This window comes from Leuciscus leuciscus (assembly GCF_965113295.1).
Source record: "Leuciscus leuciscus genome assembly, chromosome: 12".
Taxonomy (NCBI): Eukaryota; Metazoa; Chordata; class Actinopteri; order Cypriniformes; family Leuciscidae; genus Leuciscus; species Leuciscus leuciscus.
Window position 1 is genome coordinate 15174967 of NC_138736.1, and position 16875 is coordinate 15191841.

At 33.8% G+C, this 16875-nt stretch overlaps 2 protein-coding genes across 2 annotated transcripts; one reads left to right on the forward strand and one right to left on the reverse strand.

The window, feature by feature from the left end:
* Positions 1–669: 669 nt before the first annotated feature.
* polr3gla (RNA polymerase III subunit GL a) lies at positions 670–6721 on the reverse strand. The gene is made up of 8 exons (XM_082185515.1): positions 6566–6721; positions 6298–6428; positions 5387–5516; positions 4500–4568; positions 3851–3907; positions 3645–3721; positions 3389–3511; positions 670–3282 (listed from the first exon to the last, which is right to left on the reverse strand). The coding sequence occupies exons 2-8, from the start codon at positions 6415–6417 to the stop codon at positions 3196–3198; spliced, it is 663 nt and encodes a 220-aa protein (XP_082041641.1). The 5' UTR covers positions 6418–6428; positions 6566–6721; the 3' UTR covers positions 670–3195.
* A 2811-nt stretch (positions 6722–9532) lies between these two features.
* Positions 9533–15702, forward strand: LOC309510390 (uncharacterized protein). The gene is made up of 8 exons (XM_082185136.1): positions 9533–9915; positions 10769–10950; positions 11088–11161; positions 11801–11943; positions 12107–12270; positions 13142–13297; positions 14018–14105; positions 15176–15702. Exons 1-7 carry the CDS (start codon positions 9852–9854, stop codon positions 14078–14080), a joined length of 846 nt encoding a protein of 281 aa, XP_082041262.1. The 5' UTR covers positions 9533–9851; the 3' UTR covers positions 14081–14105; positions 15176–15702.
* Positions 15703–16875: the final 1173 nt, after the last annotated feature.

Below are 16875 nucleotides of genomic sequence, written 5' to 3' on the forward strand. Positions count from 1 at the left end.
AGTGAAGCCATGCATTTTTGTAAGAAAAAAAATCCATATTTACAACTTTATAAACTATAAACACTGGCTCCCGGTAACGGCCGTTCACGAGTCTAATTCCGGTGGAAGAGTGACCTTTGACCTGACGCATGATGTAGGACGTTGGAGTAGCGTAAGCTTAGTTGAGAGTAGACACCTCTAGCGGTTCAAACAAATAGGCTGGGCAACAAACTCAAGCTCCGACATTTCAGTAAAGAAATTCTCATTTTAAACTTCTAATTCGTGAGTCGTGACTGATGTTTTGTTTTGCTATCTTCTACGCTTCCGCGTTCGTCAATACGTCATGCGTCGGGTCAGAGGTCACTCTTCCATCAGAACTCGACTCGTGTACAGCCATTACCGGAAGCCAGTGCTTATAGTTTATGAAGTTATAAATATGGATATTTTTCTTACAAAAACGCATCACTTCACTTCAGAAGGACTTTATTAACTCCCTGGAGCCGGATTCACTTAAGTGGCTTTTTTTCCCATTAATATTATATTATCTGCAAGTACGGTTTAATAAACGGTTTAAATACGGTTCGTTTTGAAGTACATTGTGAGCACATTCAATATGTGCACTTATTCACAAGGGATGTTAATATTTTAGCATATTGTTGTGCTTTCATTGTAATAGTAATAAATGACATGTTTGATTTTAAGGACATTTTTATTTATGCACGGTAAACAATTTTGGTACAGTGTTGGGTCGACAAAACCATAGCTTCATCTTTAGCATCAGCATCCAGCTTGATTCTGATCTGGAGAGTATGTTATAATAGTTTATCTTACTGATAAGATTAAAAAAAGATATTCAGTTAAAAGTCAAAATCAGGTCAGTTGTATCATTTGTAAGCGAGCTGGACAAAGCAAAAATGACTTGTTCCAAATGAAGCACATGCATAAGGTCTGTGGGTGTACACTGTGTTCTCGTTGTCTCACCACAAAGGCACGCTGAGTACAGAAAGTACAGAAGGAAGTCACACGTATGCATGTACACGTTTACACATGTTGTCAACATGCTCACCTATTTATGTAACTAAATGGCCCACAAAGAATCATAAATTACTATTATGAGTCTTACTAATAGAGAAACTCTACAATTCATGCTTGTTAAAGCCGCCTGCAGTACGTGTGCTTATGTTTGTGCAATGCATGGCATACCGAGACATTTTCGGGATCCTCCACGTTAAGCTTGCTGACAGGGTGAAGGGCTGTGAAATATATGGTGCTGCTCAAAGTTATAAGTTCACAGACCCCGGCCTTCACACTGACACACGATCCCTCCATGCAGCACAAACAACAGGCTGCTTTAAATAAAAAAATACTAATGTTATATCCCGTGTACTACAGTTTTGTTGAATGTGCATTTATCACCGTCAGGACTGCAGGCATTTAACGTTACTGTAAGCAATGCTCCATGTTTATTCAGCATAGCCACATGCTGGTCCAAATACATTCAATAAGTGAACCAGGTCGTTTCGTGTTTCCAGACTGTGGCATTTGTTTATGTCTCAGTTGTGCTATAGGTCACCGCACAGATAGGGGGGGCAGTACTTTCTTCAGGTGAGTTTGCTTCTGTTTGTTGACTTACATTTCACATCCTTGTCCTTCACAGCGCGTGATACATGTTGTATAACATGTTTTTCCTCAGGCCCTGATGGAAAATTCTGCATGCAAGTTGTGTAGGTGCAAGTTCAGCCCCTTATGAAAAGAAGTATAGCCTACTTCAGCAGACTTTTAAAAAGGGTAGCTAAATACTAAATAGTAGCTAAGTAATTATATGTAACTACACATTTGTAATGATGTAGATGCAGCACGTGGGTTATGAAAAGGAACACATCTGATTTTGACACTTGGTAAATTAGGTTTAATGTTAGAGGGGAGCTGATATTTTTCAGTAAGGTTTGTTAGCTTATATGTTAGCACTGCAAAATGTTGCTGCAAGAAATCCTTGCAGTAAAACAAGATGGATATCAAGACTCGCTGTGCTCAACACACGCCAAAGCATGAATTTCAAAACTGCAGAATAAAAAGACAGGGCTTACAGAAAAATATTTAACACAAAATAATAATAAAAAACAGCATACAAAACTGATGTATATACTGTCTCTTGAAATTTCTTTTCTTTTTTTAAAAGTACTGATATTGCTTTTGTGAAATATTTCCTGCACTGCAAAACAACATGGGGATGTTAAAGCTCTAATCAGGTGACTTATAAGAACTCATAATATTTCGTTTATACACTGAAGGCAAATATCGCCATCTGGCGGCTGACTAATGATGCCGTTTCTCTGCTCCACTCGGGCCGCTTCTATCCTACCGAACAGGTACCGGTGTACAGGGTGGGGGTGGGTATTTACGACAGTGCAAGTATTCCACAGCGACTCTAGGTGTCATTGACAATTTCTACATAGAAATTTTTGTGACTACATGTGACAAAAACAATTTCTACATAGTGTGCCTTTAAAGAAATAGCTAACATGAAAATGTCATCATTACAAACCCACATGATTTTCCTTCTTCTGTGGAACACAAAAGAAGACATTTTGTAAGAATGTCCACTCTTAGCCACTCATTTCCATATACCGGTAATGGGAGTGAATAAAGACTGGGAATGTCAAACTCCAGAATAAAACAATAAATAAAAAAAACATCATAAAAAAAGTAGTCCCGATTTTTTTTGTCACACACTCAAAACCACTCGGACAACAACAACAACAAAAAAACGGATGAAGTTTCTCATACAGTTATAATTTGCAATTCAAGGCATTATCAGGTGTAAACATGAGATGCATGATATATGGTCTGTAGTGTCCGCTCCTATATGACAAAAAGGAATCCTGGCTTCTGTGTGTTCCCTTTTTAAGCAGAGCTTTCCAATTACAATAATTAAATTAAAAGCATAATTAAAACTGTCTTTCAGTAACATTCCAGCACACTGTTAGAATAGCAGCAGTATCTGAGCCTATCATACCGTTGGAACAGCATCTCAATAGCAGCATTGATTCTCAGATCTTAATTACATTAGTCATGAAATTAAATTCAGTCTCCGGTATTGACCTGATTCAGCATGTGTCAAGTTGAAACAAAGAATATGCTTGAATTAAGACACTTCTTAAAATACATACTTTCAGTCTCATTCATAGAAACATGTATCCCCCAGTGATGTCCACATTAGTAGACAGCTTCGTCCATATTGTCATCACTATCTGCTCCAAATTCCTCTCCGTTGTCAAAGTAAGACATGATGTAGTCTGTCTCCTGAAAGAAAAGAAAGAAGTCATATGTGTAAATGACAGTGCCACAAATATTGTTGAAAAAAATATGTTTTGTGTCAAATTATAAAAAAATAAATAAAAAAACGTACATCTTCAATCTCCTCTTCAACATAATCTTCATCCACATCTGGCTCCTCCTCGTCATTCTGTTTCTTCTTCCCCTCTTCCTCCTCTTCATCAGAATGCTGCTCTTGTTCTCTTTTCTCAAGTGTCTAAATGTTATTCCATAAAATGAACATTACTAACATGTTGCATACACAGATTACAGCAGCATAAAAAAAAAGAAAAAGGTTTAAAACAGTTAATGCAACATAACAAAATATTATGGTGTCAGTAAACTCGTACCTCTAGTTTTTGGAGAACCTCTTCTTTGTCAGCAACTACTTTTGGTTTTCGCTTTAGTTGTGACTTTGCACCTATGACTACGGAACAAAGGTATTAAAAAGACACATGGTTTACTCCTATTTTAACATGAATTGGGTAGAATTTAGTACATTAGACTGAGAACCTACGCACATGGTAATAATAATAATAATAATAGAGTTTCTCACGTGTTTTTCGGGGTTTCCGTACTTTAATACAAAGCTCTTTTGGCAGTCGGCTCCAGTCTGGAATGAAATCAAATATTTTTAGAGAAGACCTGACTTTTACATTTTCTTGACTATACATAAGAAATATATAATTAATAGTCAGTTGTAGCACAATAAATAATAAAGATTTCTCATTAAAATTCCTCTACAGTGGTACATGTGGTCGGTAATATTTTTTTGAAAGAAACACCAAGAGCAAAAATACAGTAAAAACAGTAATACTGTGAACTAATATTACAATTTAAAATAGCTGTTTTCTATTTGAATATATTTTAAAATGGTGTTAAAGCTGTCTTCAGTGTTACATAATCCTTCAGAAATCATTCTAATATGCTGATTTGCTGCTCAAGATTATCAATGTTGAAAAAAGTTGTGCTGCTTAATATGTTTGTGGGAACAGCAGATACTGTACATGTTTTTCATGATTCTTTTATGTATAGAAAGTTTAAAAAAACAGCATTTATAATTGAAATCTTTTGTAACATTTTAAATATCTTTACTGCCAGCTTTAAAGACAAAAGGCATCCTGAAACTTGAATGCAGTGGAGGATTTCAGGTTTCTATGTTTGACTGTTGAATTTCCTCTGCTTTATTATCTGTTGTGTCTCACCTGGACTCCATTCAATTGTGTTGTTCTTCGGCTCACCATTTTGGTATTTATCAGAGTACCGTGCCACATCTAAAAGAAGAAGACAATAAAGAGAGCCGTTCAAACCTGGTCTTTGACCATCCATGCCTGATGGGCCGTTGGCTTTGAATATTTCAGTGACTGCCCACAGTTCAAATGCAAATCCAGAGATTGCATGACCTCATTCTCCATGGCCCTGTTTACACCTGGTTTTGGTCGATCGGATCACAAGTAGACGAGGGAGACACACACCCGTTTACACCTGGTATTTTAATCCGTCTCTTTTGTCCACTCTGTCCTGATTTCTTCGACGGAAGGGTCTATGGGCGGGTAAATGTCTGGGGATTTTCAGATCTTTCGATCTAATAAATGAAATAAGCTTGCATAATTTACATATTTATACAAGCTCAGAGGCGACGGAAAAATATACAGAGAAGCACCTTTCGTTTCTGCTCTGATATGCGCAAGACCATGCCGCACGCAGTGAGTTTGTGTTAGAAATCAGGAATGCTGAGAGAACATTGTGCTTTGTACGTTTTCGTCTTCAAACCAAACCCGTCTGGCTAGCATGCTTCCCATAATGTTTACGCATTAGGTCAGAAGTCGGAGAATAGGCAGTCTTTTGTGGCTGTTCGAACGCGTTTTCAACTACCTCTGGAAGTGTTCGGAAGTGGACAAGCTCAAAACGTTTTAGACCCCGTTTAGACCTGTATTTAGCGTCGTCCACTTGTGATCCGATCGACCAAAACGGATCTTAATACCAGGTGTAAACAGGGCCTAATCATGTTGGATCTTCATCCTTTGTGCTTAGAATTGTCCACTCTCAGTGTGCTCAGTATTGCCCATATGTTGCCTTAACCCATCGGTACCTGTCTTTGTTCTGGCTGCTCTTATGTTGAATGGCAGATTCTTGCTGGAGGCTCTCAGCTCCTGCTTCAGAGCGAGCATATAGTCCACCTCTTCTCCTGTAAGCAGAGGCACTGGTCTAAATTGCATAGGCTGAAAAAAAAAAAGAAAGAAAAAATTAAACTCAAACAAAACCAAACCTTTTTTTCAGAACAATTAATTTTCACAAATCCGTAATAAGACATTTATAGCATTTATATATGTGTAATAACAACAATTGTAGTAAGACTGTAAAAATGATTGTAATTCAGACTGTAAAAAAACTGTTACTTGGTTAAAAGTAAGTTCCTTTACTCTACGAAAAACTGTAACAGATTTCACCTTACATTTCATGTCATTTTACAATAAAATACCATTTCACAGAATTCCCTGTGTGACATTTCACAATTGATAGTTTTTTATTTTAATAATTATGTTTCTTCTTAGTTTGTAATCAGTTATGTACAATAGGGTTTTATGTTACAGCTTATGTTGTTAAATGAGTGTTTATTGCATTATTTTAGTGTCTTGTGTGATGGCGTTTTGTATTTGTGTGCGTGACACTGTGTCTTCATATTAGTATTTACCTTAGCTTGTGGAAAAGATAAGAACTTCATCATGTGTTTTCTCTTTACCACCAGGGTTATTATGGTGGATGTCATTGTATTTTAAAGGTACAAAACAGATTTTTAGAAGCATAGTTGCCTCACTAATTCAGCAGAAAACGGCTGTTGGATTTATCTGTTTTAAATTGTAAAATGTACATGTTGTTTAAATAACATTTAACATGTTTAAAGCACAGCTGCCAGGGGTTTTTTTCTTAATTTTTTTAAAGATTTGTTTAACAACGTATATTACAATGTAAAGACACTCATATTACCATTAAAACACTTACTGGAAAAATAGGAGAAGGTGTATGTGTCGATGTTGGTAAAGAATCACCCCTCCCAAAACCCAGTGCGTCCACACTGAAGGTAAACTGGCTTCTTCCACGACCTCTGCCCCTACCTGCCATGACTACTGTACCTGTACAGTCAACACGTGCATGAGCATACAACTAGCCAATAGCAATAAAAAATTACATGATGAAATCTGCAAGATACATCCACAAAGATGACTTTATTTTAAGCAATAATATTTAGATTAGTCCCTGAACAGCTTACCTCAAAATGTGTTTCAGGTTCAATCCCCGGTAAATGTGTGCAGTGATCACCAGCTGCCTGCTGAATGGAAAGCCATGTGTAAGGCACAGTCATTAGGATCCTACTTGAACACGTGGGTAGTTGTGTTTACATCCGGCACATGTACACGTGTGGTCCGTCTCAGTTTACAGTCCAACCAGAAAGACTCCTTGGGCAAAGAGTTCCTAGCACTAACAGCAGGCATTACATTGCTATTACAACTGAGGATATTACAACATATTTGATTCTAATAGTGTTCTAAACTTAATTTTTGGAATACACCTATAAAATATCGCTACCCGAAAAGATAACACTGAAATTAGTGTAGTGAGAAATCACGTGGAGAGTACATGTTGCGAGTTGTTGGAGGGCGGAGTTATATAAATAAATCAATAAAGTATTTTTTTGTCACAATTTAAAAAGAAAATCTCTCTTGCAATACTGACTCCCCCCCTCAGATTTTCGAGAAAAATGTCTGAAATGTTTAAATTCCGTGGTGTTTAAAAGATTTCACACATATTAGACATTGTTTGACATAACAAAGATACTATATTTTATTTAACCATTTTATATAGTTTGTGGTCGCTGATTTATTTTTTAAAGCTACACTAATCCTGAAAGATTCAAGTGTCAGTAGATTTAAACGATTATATTATATATCCCAGCAAACACATTTACGTTGTGGCAACGTCTGTGGCATGTTGCATTTCTACTATGATCTGAAATCACGTTGCTGTCTACGTGCTCGCAACATTGTAACAACGTAGAATTAAGACGCGACAGGGCTGTAGCAACGTTGTTGCGCGACATTCAGCAACTGCTAGACGGCGTTCTGACAATTTATTTATTTATTTTTTTGCTAGATATAGATATCATATCCCCATTTAGCATGTTATGTTTTGAGGTACATTTTTATCAGTCAGATGTTAGATAATTATATACTTTTAAAAATATTGTTTATCCTTATTATTATTTAATGGGCCTAACATTAAATAATTATAATCAACAACTGCAAGTGTACACTTTGAAGAGTAAAAATGACAGAAGGTTACGTTAATTCAACTTTTATTAAACCTGCATATGGTAATCAAAGTGCACTTACAAAAGTCATTCATTTGTACTAAAAAAAACGAAATAAACGAATAATTTAAAGTATAATAAATAAAACATAAAAGCTAAGGCAGATCAGAACATTTCATGAACAAAACCGGGTTCTGTAGATGGCAGACAGGGGAGCGAAAGCCAGGCGATAAAGGTCTGTAACCGGAATCAGTGCAGGACACATCAACAAAATCAGAGGAGCAAAGAAACGAATGACACTAAATAGTAGACAAATCAAAGGAAAAACTAAACAGGTGTGCCAGGGGTTACAGTTTATTTTTCTATCTGTGCGTCGCTGTCTGTTCAAAAAGTGATGAAATGTCAGTTACTCATCATTAAAGTAATTTTGACTTCATTATGACAGACAGTTCAGACAGTTACACATTTGCAAATCTCATGCACTCTTTTTGCAAAACTCTAATTCTCTAAAACTCTAATTCTGGATGCTTTGTTCTCCTTTTTCTTTGTATGTAGTGTGTCTAATGCATGATCTGTAGAGTTTATCCATTGCTGGCTGTGTGAATGATCTGAAAGCAGTTTCATTTTGAGTACAGGTGAAAGGACGACCTGGCCAAATTTGCCCAGTGGCCTCTGTCCATCATGGCCTCCTAATCATCCCCATATATATATATATATATATATATATATATATATATATATATATATATATATATATATATATATATATATATATATATAGCCTATATATATATATATATTAATTGGCTTCATCACTCTGTCTCCTCTCCACCAATAAGCTGGTGTGTGGCGGGCGTTCTGGCACAACATAGCTGCCATTGCATCTTCCAGGTGGATACTGCACATTGGTGGTGGTTGAGGTGGAGATTCCCCCCTCTATGTAAAAGCGCTTTGAATGCCAAGAAAAGCGCTATACAAATGTAATGAATTATTATTATTAAAATGGGTGAAGGTTTCAAGAAATGTGTCTTGTACCATTGTGAAAAACTGTAGGACAAAAACGTCGTGAGTTCTGAAGGTGCCTTTCTGAGTGTCGAGCGCCCCCTGGAGGAGAGAACTAGGCCTGTGTCATAGGATACGGTTCAATATTATGTTTATTCCAGCAGGTGGCACAATGGTTGAATCTACTTAAATGATTTCACATTACTGAAACTGGCAAAGGGATCTGGCATGACCAGCAACAGGAAACGTCCATTTGTTATAGCTGGATGTGAGAAAATTATTTTGCTTATTGCCTAAGTCAGATATTAGAGTGGAAACTTGAGTTATGGAATGTAAGTACAGTCTTGAACTTTACATTCTTTCACCAATGAGCCACAGAATAAAAGCAGACAATTAAATAAGCCTCGAAACTTCTTTCCTCAAACCATGTACAGTAGCCTATATAGATGTGGATTCAAAGAATTCAATAAATTCAATCAAACACACACTGACAAGACAATAGGCCACTAAATAATGAAGGCAGATTACAATTGAAAGGTTGAATTGTGTTCTCAAGATGAAAGCATTTCTCATAAATGTCAAGTCGGGGCAAGATTCATATATTTGTATATGTTGTTATTTGGTACAATGTTTACAGTTTCTGGTGGTTTGATTTTTTGCACGTTAACTTCTACATTTTTGCAATTGTAGCCTACTTCAGTTTTAAAATCTTCTAAATTTATTTTTTTTTTATTTTTATTTTTTTACCTCAAACTATAAGTCAAAATGAATAAAATTTGAAAAAAGCAGATTTTTTCTCATTTTATTCATTTTGACATACTGTATATATGTTTAATGTTTAACAATATGTTTCCATGACAACACATCCTGTGCAGTGCACATGTATCCCTCTCCTTTGGGTGCAGCTGACCATTGTCAGACGCATTAACCTCTGGTTAAACACAGCCAAGTTTTGACGCAAGCATATTTCACTGTACTGTATGGGTGCAGGTCAAACAAAATGGCTTTGACGAAGGTCCATGGATCTCAGTGAAGAACAATGAAAAAGAATTGATATGATTCATCATCAGTTACTAACTTTAGGTCCCATAAAGCCACGCCTCCATCCATGATTGATTGACAGCTGGCAGTCTCTCTTGATAAAAGCTTTGCAAATAAAAGATTACACTTCATTTACCATCAGAACAACTCTACACGACACAGGAATACTTCAACATTCCGTGAATTTGAATCCAGTTTCTTCAGGATGAAGCACATTGAGTTGCATTTCACCGGGGCAGTTTTGTGCTTCCTGCTGTTTTCTGCTGCAGGTACGTTAAAAAGTTTACATTTAATGAAATATCTTCAGGATATCGCTTTAGAGTTCATGTGAACAAACTGTAATGGTAACTCACTTTCTCATTTTTATTTCATTCACTGACTCCAACTTTCAGCTTGTTGAAGTTATTAGTTTAATATGTATATAGGCTACATCTGTTCTTTTTTTTATAGTTGTGAAAGAATTTGCTTTATTGCTTATATTATGAGGGAAAAAAACCTGTGTTTGTGACAAATTTGTTGTACTTTGTAAAGTCAATGAATCAAGAACACACACACAAAACATGTCAGTAATAAAAAAAAGTGCTAAAATAATTTTAAAATGCCAGTTTTTGGAAAATATCAATAATGTTTGTAAACCCAGTTTGTTCAAACCATACAATCGCAGGAATTTTTGTAATAAAAAAGAGAAAAAACATATTATATGCTATTTAAAAAAATTTCTGATCTCAATACATTTTTGATACATGTAAAATAATATATAATGTGCCCAATTTGCAACTACAGTGTCTTGAATACTTAAAACTCTTGGAGATTTGTGAATAAACTATTAACATTACCCATTAGAATAGAATTTTGGAATTCAAATATCCTGACATTGACATGAGCTGAATTATGACTATTTTGGGAAATATACACAGCCACAAACCAACATCATATAGACCTATATAAAAATTAATTAAATAAATACATTTTATATAGTTTTGTGACTGTGTCTTTTCCCCTAAATAGTCATAATCTAATATATAAATATAGTATATAGTCACCATCTAATAAAAATAACAGTATATATATTCGATGGTGACTAGATGGTTACTAACATGGTAATGAATATCATATTTGTAGGTGCTCAGCCCTTGAGCATTTTAAAGATTATTGAGGGGCTCCAGTCACCCCCACAGACCTACTCTACACCCCTTTACTCATTTTCCCTCTGCATGGAGATCACCAACCGTGTCTTCAATGACTCCCTCCTCAACACAACCTCACAGCAGTACAAGCGGATGTATGCCGAGGTTTCTGGAGTTGTAAGTGTTTCCTGCCATTTATCATTGAATAGATGTCCCTATTTTACACATAATAGCAACAACATTTTAAGTATACATGTAAATTGCTGTTCACCCTAAGAGAGATCTGTAAACATGATTTTGTCTGACTTTCACAGTTAGACTTGGCCTTTAATTGCTCTAAATGTGACACAAGAGAAACTTACAGAGGGGTAACAAATATACAGTTCAGGTAAACCTCATTTGATTCTTTTTCTAAAGGTGTTTGTCAGTTGCAAGTGCATGCTCTTGTGAAAAAGAAGTGTACTTAAACTGTACTTGCGGAATATTAATGAAATTAAAGGAGTACACTTTCATAACTGTTTCTTAATACACTTTTAAAAAGTGCACTTTGTAATAATGTCAAATACATTTTTTTTATTATAAAGTTGGCTAAAGTTGAAATCATTAGTAATATTTTGTCATGCATTAAAGACGTACACTCGTTTTGATGTGTTGACTAACATAAACTAAAACACATGTAAAGTACTTGATTATCATTTTAACTGTTATTTGATATTACATTTAAAGTTAATATATTTTAAATGTACTAAATGTACCAAATTTCAAAGACAATAAGTATTTAAAGTAAGTCAGTTAGTTCCATGTAAAATACAATTAAATTATAATTATATAGCCTACAATAATATATTTTATTTAACTGCAATTAACATAAAATAGTTAAATGTATTGTTTTAAAGAGATTATTATTTCGGTAATACATGCTCGTTTTAAAAATATGCCAAAGTGTACTTCTTTGACACAAGGGTGATGTTACTGCATTATATATTACAATCAATTTGGCAAAATGTTGTTTCTTGTTTGATTACAGGAGCGAACCTATGATCGCGAATTGTACCATTCAGTTTCAGACCATTTTTATCAACCATGTTGTGATCAAATATTTGTTCCTGAGAGCCATAGATAATCATACTCAACCAAATGGTCTTGCACTCAACAGACAGTTCACTGCTGGTAAGTATTCATCAGGGTCAGGCAAAGTTCAGAATTTATGAATTGGATCTCTTTTGATTTATCTCTATCAATGTAAATTTGAATTAAACTGGCATATATATGCATTTTAGAATTAACCTATATTATTACCTAAATTATGAATATATATATATTTTTAATGTAGATACAGTCACACCTGTCTGGCTTTTTCCGACATCCACAACTCCCTTTGCTGGAAATGCTGCTTACTATGCAGGAAGTGGTTCTCATTGGCTTCCTGGTTGGGCCATTGCATTGCTAGTGTTAGCATGCGTCATCATACTGCTTCTCCTCATCATCTTACTACTGGTAAAAACATTTACACTTCGCTTTAAACTCACAAGTTTCACAAAGTAGGTCTACCCTTCGTGACAATGAAGTGCCCTGTGCACTTGTAGTGTATTTCAAAATGTAAAAGTATTGTTAAGAAACTGTACTTGCTGATAATATATTGTGGAAAAAAAGAACACACTTTTATAATACACTTAACACACTTAAGTATGCTTTTAAAAAAATGCACTTTGTAATGCAATGTTTTTAATGTCATATTAAAAGTTTTACTGTACAGCACATACAAGTTAAAAACACATTTATTAAAATACACTTATTTTGATGTTTTGACTAGCAGACTAAAGCACACACGAAGTCCTTGATTTGAAGTGTAATTCAATATTTACTATAAAATTAATATATTTTAAATGTACTAAATTGCAACTTCATCATAACAAATTTGTAATTTTTTATATTATGTATATTATATTATATTATATTATAATTGATAAATTATGTATATTTAAATACATGAAATACAAGTTTCAATAGAAATTACATCAAATTATATTTTAATTTATCCTAAATGCTTGTCAGTACATTCGGCAGTACACTTGAACCATATTTCAAAGATAATAGAAGCAATTATGAAATTACATATAAAGATGTACTTAAATCCTACTTAAGTGGGTCAAAAAAGCACACTTAGATTCAACTAATTGCATTTGAATTTAAACTAGAATAATTTTTTATTTAACTGTAAATTAAAAAAAACATTACATTCACTTTAGACTTAAGTATATTTTTTCTGTACTCTTACTTCTTCTTTTTCACAAGGATAATAAAAGAAAAAATTTTGATGTAGAATGATGGTATGCTATATTGTGATATCTCATTTCCATCTCTCCAGATATGCTGTTGGTCCTGTAGGAGAAAAGACAAAAAGGAAGAAACAACCAACATAGTAGAACATGCACCTTATCAGAGGACATCTTTCAAAGAACATCTTGCCAATCCCACATATATGCCACACACACCTGAGAGAAGCCCAATCTACCCAGTCTTGGTAAGAACTGAATGTAATTTCTTATGGCTGAAATATAAGTTAAAAAATCTATTGAGAAATTTGCTCACACCTCTATCCTAAAAAACATTTAGTTAACATCAGCATAAGACATTGCGATTCAGTCATTCACTCATGTTTCAAACATAAATCATCTTTTTATTTGTGCAATTTGGAATCGTTCAGATCATCAGAACATTTGTGCTTGTGAAGTGCATCCTCTATGCTTAAATAGATTGGAACAATATTCAATAACTTCACTGTTTAGATTTTATTCAGTGAATGAAACGGCTGAATATGCAGAACACAGACAACTTGAATGTTAAGTCATTTCAACTTAAATTACATTAAACTGACTTTTTTTTTTAAATGAGTTGAATCTTCACTGTAAAAGATTAGTTATAACAACTTAAAATTTGTTGAGATAACTTAAATATCCAACTTAACTAAACTTAACTAAACTTAATATTTTAAGTCAAGCATGAACACATACAATGTTGGATTTTAAGTTGTGATAAATAATCGCAGCAATTTTTTTTTACAGTGTTGTATAACATAAAAAAAAGTTGAAAAATTGCTTAACTTATTTTGACGAGTTAAAGCAATGTAAAAAACCAAACATATGTTGTCATAACTTATTGATCATATAATTTTTAACAGTGTAATATGCTTATGATTCTATTATTATGACCTCTCCTAAGCGTTGTATCGTTTCTTCAACAGGGAGAACCGGAACTACAGCATGGCAACCAAGCCGGGATGTATGCGATGAACCCTCAGAGATGATAACCACAACACCACTATAAGAGAGGTATAAAACAAACTTCTGCAGACAACATTATAGACATCCATATATTTATCATTTATCAACAAAAATGCAACAACAACACTATGAATATTGTTTAAAATAAAAATTCAAGTTCACATTTTCTCAAGCCGGTCTCAGAAACCAAGGGAGAGGTTTGGAGTGACTAACATGTTTGTCTATGATGGAGGGAGGCTTACAGGGAAACGCGTAGTTGGCGGGAGAGCAGATCTATTCATTATGAACAAAGAGACACTAGCAACACAATGCAGATTAAATACATAAACTTGGTTAGTTAACATGAGGTCAAGCCCTCCATTCAATTAACTGTTTACCATTGTGACCATAATGCTTGCACAATATGGTAACACAAATATGGGCTTTAATGCTAGTAAATATATTTCATAAAGCTAGCATTGAATTAGGATTAAACTCTATGTATGCAGTTCTTTTAAATACGATTAATATGTTGCTGCAGTGTCAAATATTGAATGGCAATGATTTATAGCTATCGCTGGGAAAATCTCCATGCTGATTGCTTTAAACTGATGAGTAAAGTGGAAGTAATTATTTGAGGTTACTTAAATTGTTTGTGATGATTTAGCTTTAATTAAAAATAGTTATAAACTGATTTTTAACAATAGTGTCAACTATTTGAAGCTGCTCGTCCTATAGGGTCATGGTGAAAAATAAATGAAATTATCTTTCTTATTTACCCTTGTACAATACACTAAAAATAACACAAAGTCCAGGGAGTGGCTTAAGCTATTAAAACTCACCCTTCACACGTCATTTACATTGCTATATTTAATACAGTTTACAATACACAACCTAATACATATAGTGCTTCTCTGACCTTTGTAATATTTTTAACATTAAACAGTGAAAATACGTAAACAGTATGAAACAGGTTCAAAATATCAACTGATCTGTACATTGGTTTTTAGAATTTAGTAACACTGACAAGTTTCCGAGAAGTATTTCAGGAAAAGTGACATCACATGTCGAGATCTGTTGCAAGTCTGCATACACTGGTGAAATAAATACTAATGTAAACAATGTGGTCTTTGTTTCAGAGCCATGAAATAACTGACACTACGGAGGTTCAGGACGGTAAAGCGGTTTCTCTCGTAGAGGATGCTGGTTTCTTCAAAAAGATTCTAGAATGTGGACTTGTCGTCATTACCATATTTAATAGAAGTATTATACTTTATTATTTTAGAACTTTATTTATTGTCACACAGATATGGGGATTTGGGTCTGTGAACTTTTCCATCTCTTACTCAGTATAACATAATACCGGGGTTAGTTGTCACACTTTTTATTTCTTTCTCAGGTTAGGTTTATTCTTGAGAAAGCCTTTAAACATTTCCACTGTTATTACCCCAAAAATAAATACAGCAAATTTAATATATGTTGTTTTCTACAGTGGTGCATGTTGTCAAACTAAGTCGTTTATTGTTATTCATTTTTAGTTTATCTGAGACAAATACATTTTTTTTATTATTATTCCATAACACATGTATTTAAAACGTGCTATAGGACAGGGGGTTTCAAACTGGGGCCCTGGGAACCCAAAAAAATAAATATATATATAAAAAAAATAATAAATAAATAAATAAATATATATATATATATATATATATATATATATATAATATTAAAAATAAGATTAAAATAAATAAACAAATAAATACAGCACTATAACAGTACAGTACGAATGAGTAGGAAAAATAATAATAATGCAACTTAATAAAAACAAAATATTTCCACAAATAAAATTTTAGACCGATTTATGATATACAATTTTCAAAGTATAAATTGTGTCTAAATGATTCCTTTTAAATTTTGGCACAAGAATGATTATATTTGGGGGTACTTGAAATCTAAATGTTTGAAACCCTCTGTTATAGGATATTAATTGGTGTGTTGATGATATTTGCTCCAACAATAAAAGAATTATAAAACAAAATAATACATAAAACAGCAATTATATAAAAGATGACTCAAGTTAAAACCATTGTTTTGCAAACAGGAATCACAATCACATATAAAATGCATGCAACAATCACTTCCCTGTGTGACAACTTGCCCCGGTCTCTGATATCTTACGCTACAGAAGAAAAGTAGTGGTTTGCTTCAATGTATCTCCAGATTACAAAGTTATCAATCCATAAACCTCTTTTCATTTGTAATTTGCATTCATGTTATATATGGACATTTACACTGTCTGTGGGAATAATAATTATTATAATATTTACTGCAAAATGTTAGCAAAAAAATATATCACATATAAATAAATACAGCATACGGTACATGATTTGTTGTTTCTGTTCTTTTGCAATGATTACACAGCTGTGAAATTCTAAATGTACTTAAATGAAAAAGTCTTCTGGTTGATTACTGTTCAATATGTACGTTATTGGGTTCAATAGTCTGAGAACACGTGGACAAATATGAGATTCAATTTCCAATTTAAACCTATAAATATCAAAGCTTTATGATTTAAAAAATAAATTGATTTTTTTTGTAACATTTATAAGATGTTCCTGCTTCCACTGCAGTGCACGATGCTCTTTAGATTCTAAAATCATACATGATCATCAGGTTTCACACAAACTTGTGGATATCATGCTGCTCAAGTGCTGTTTTCATTAAAGCATTAAAGGAATACCCAAGCAACTCAACTTCTAACTCAGATTGTTTTGCTAACAATATAATTTTAATGTGAAACTGCAACAGAATTATTTTCTGTAGTGGTCTAAGACTTCAGGAC

Coding starts and splice junctions, on each gene's coding strand:
- polr3gla (XM_082185515.1), bottom strand. CDS start 6,417: ATGGCAGGTAGGGGCAGAGGTCGTGGAAGAAGCCAGTTTACCTTCAGT. Junction 4,569..5,386: donor AGCAGCCAGAACAAAGACAG/GTACCGATGGGT, acceptor TTCTTCTTTTAG/ATGTGGCACGGTACTCTGAT. Junction 3,283..3,388: donor TTGAAGAGGAGATTGAAGAT/GTACGTTTTTTT, acceptor CTTTTCTTTCAG/GAGACAGACTACATCATGTC.
- LOC309510390 (XM_082185136.1), top strand. CDS start 9,852: ATGAAGCACATTGAGTTGCATTTCACCGGGGCAGTTTTGTGCTTCCTG. Junction 10,951..11,087: donor ATGCCGAGGTTTCTGGAGTT/GTAAGTGTTTCC, acceptor TGACTTTCACAG/TTAGACTTGGCCTTTAATTG. Junction 11,944..12,106: donor CAACAGACAGTTCACTGCTG/GTAAGTATTCAT, acceptor TTTTTAATGTAG/ATACAGTCACACCTGTCTGG.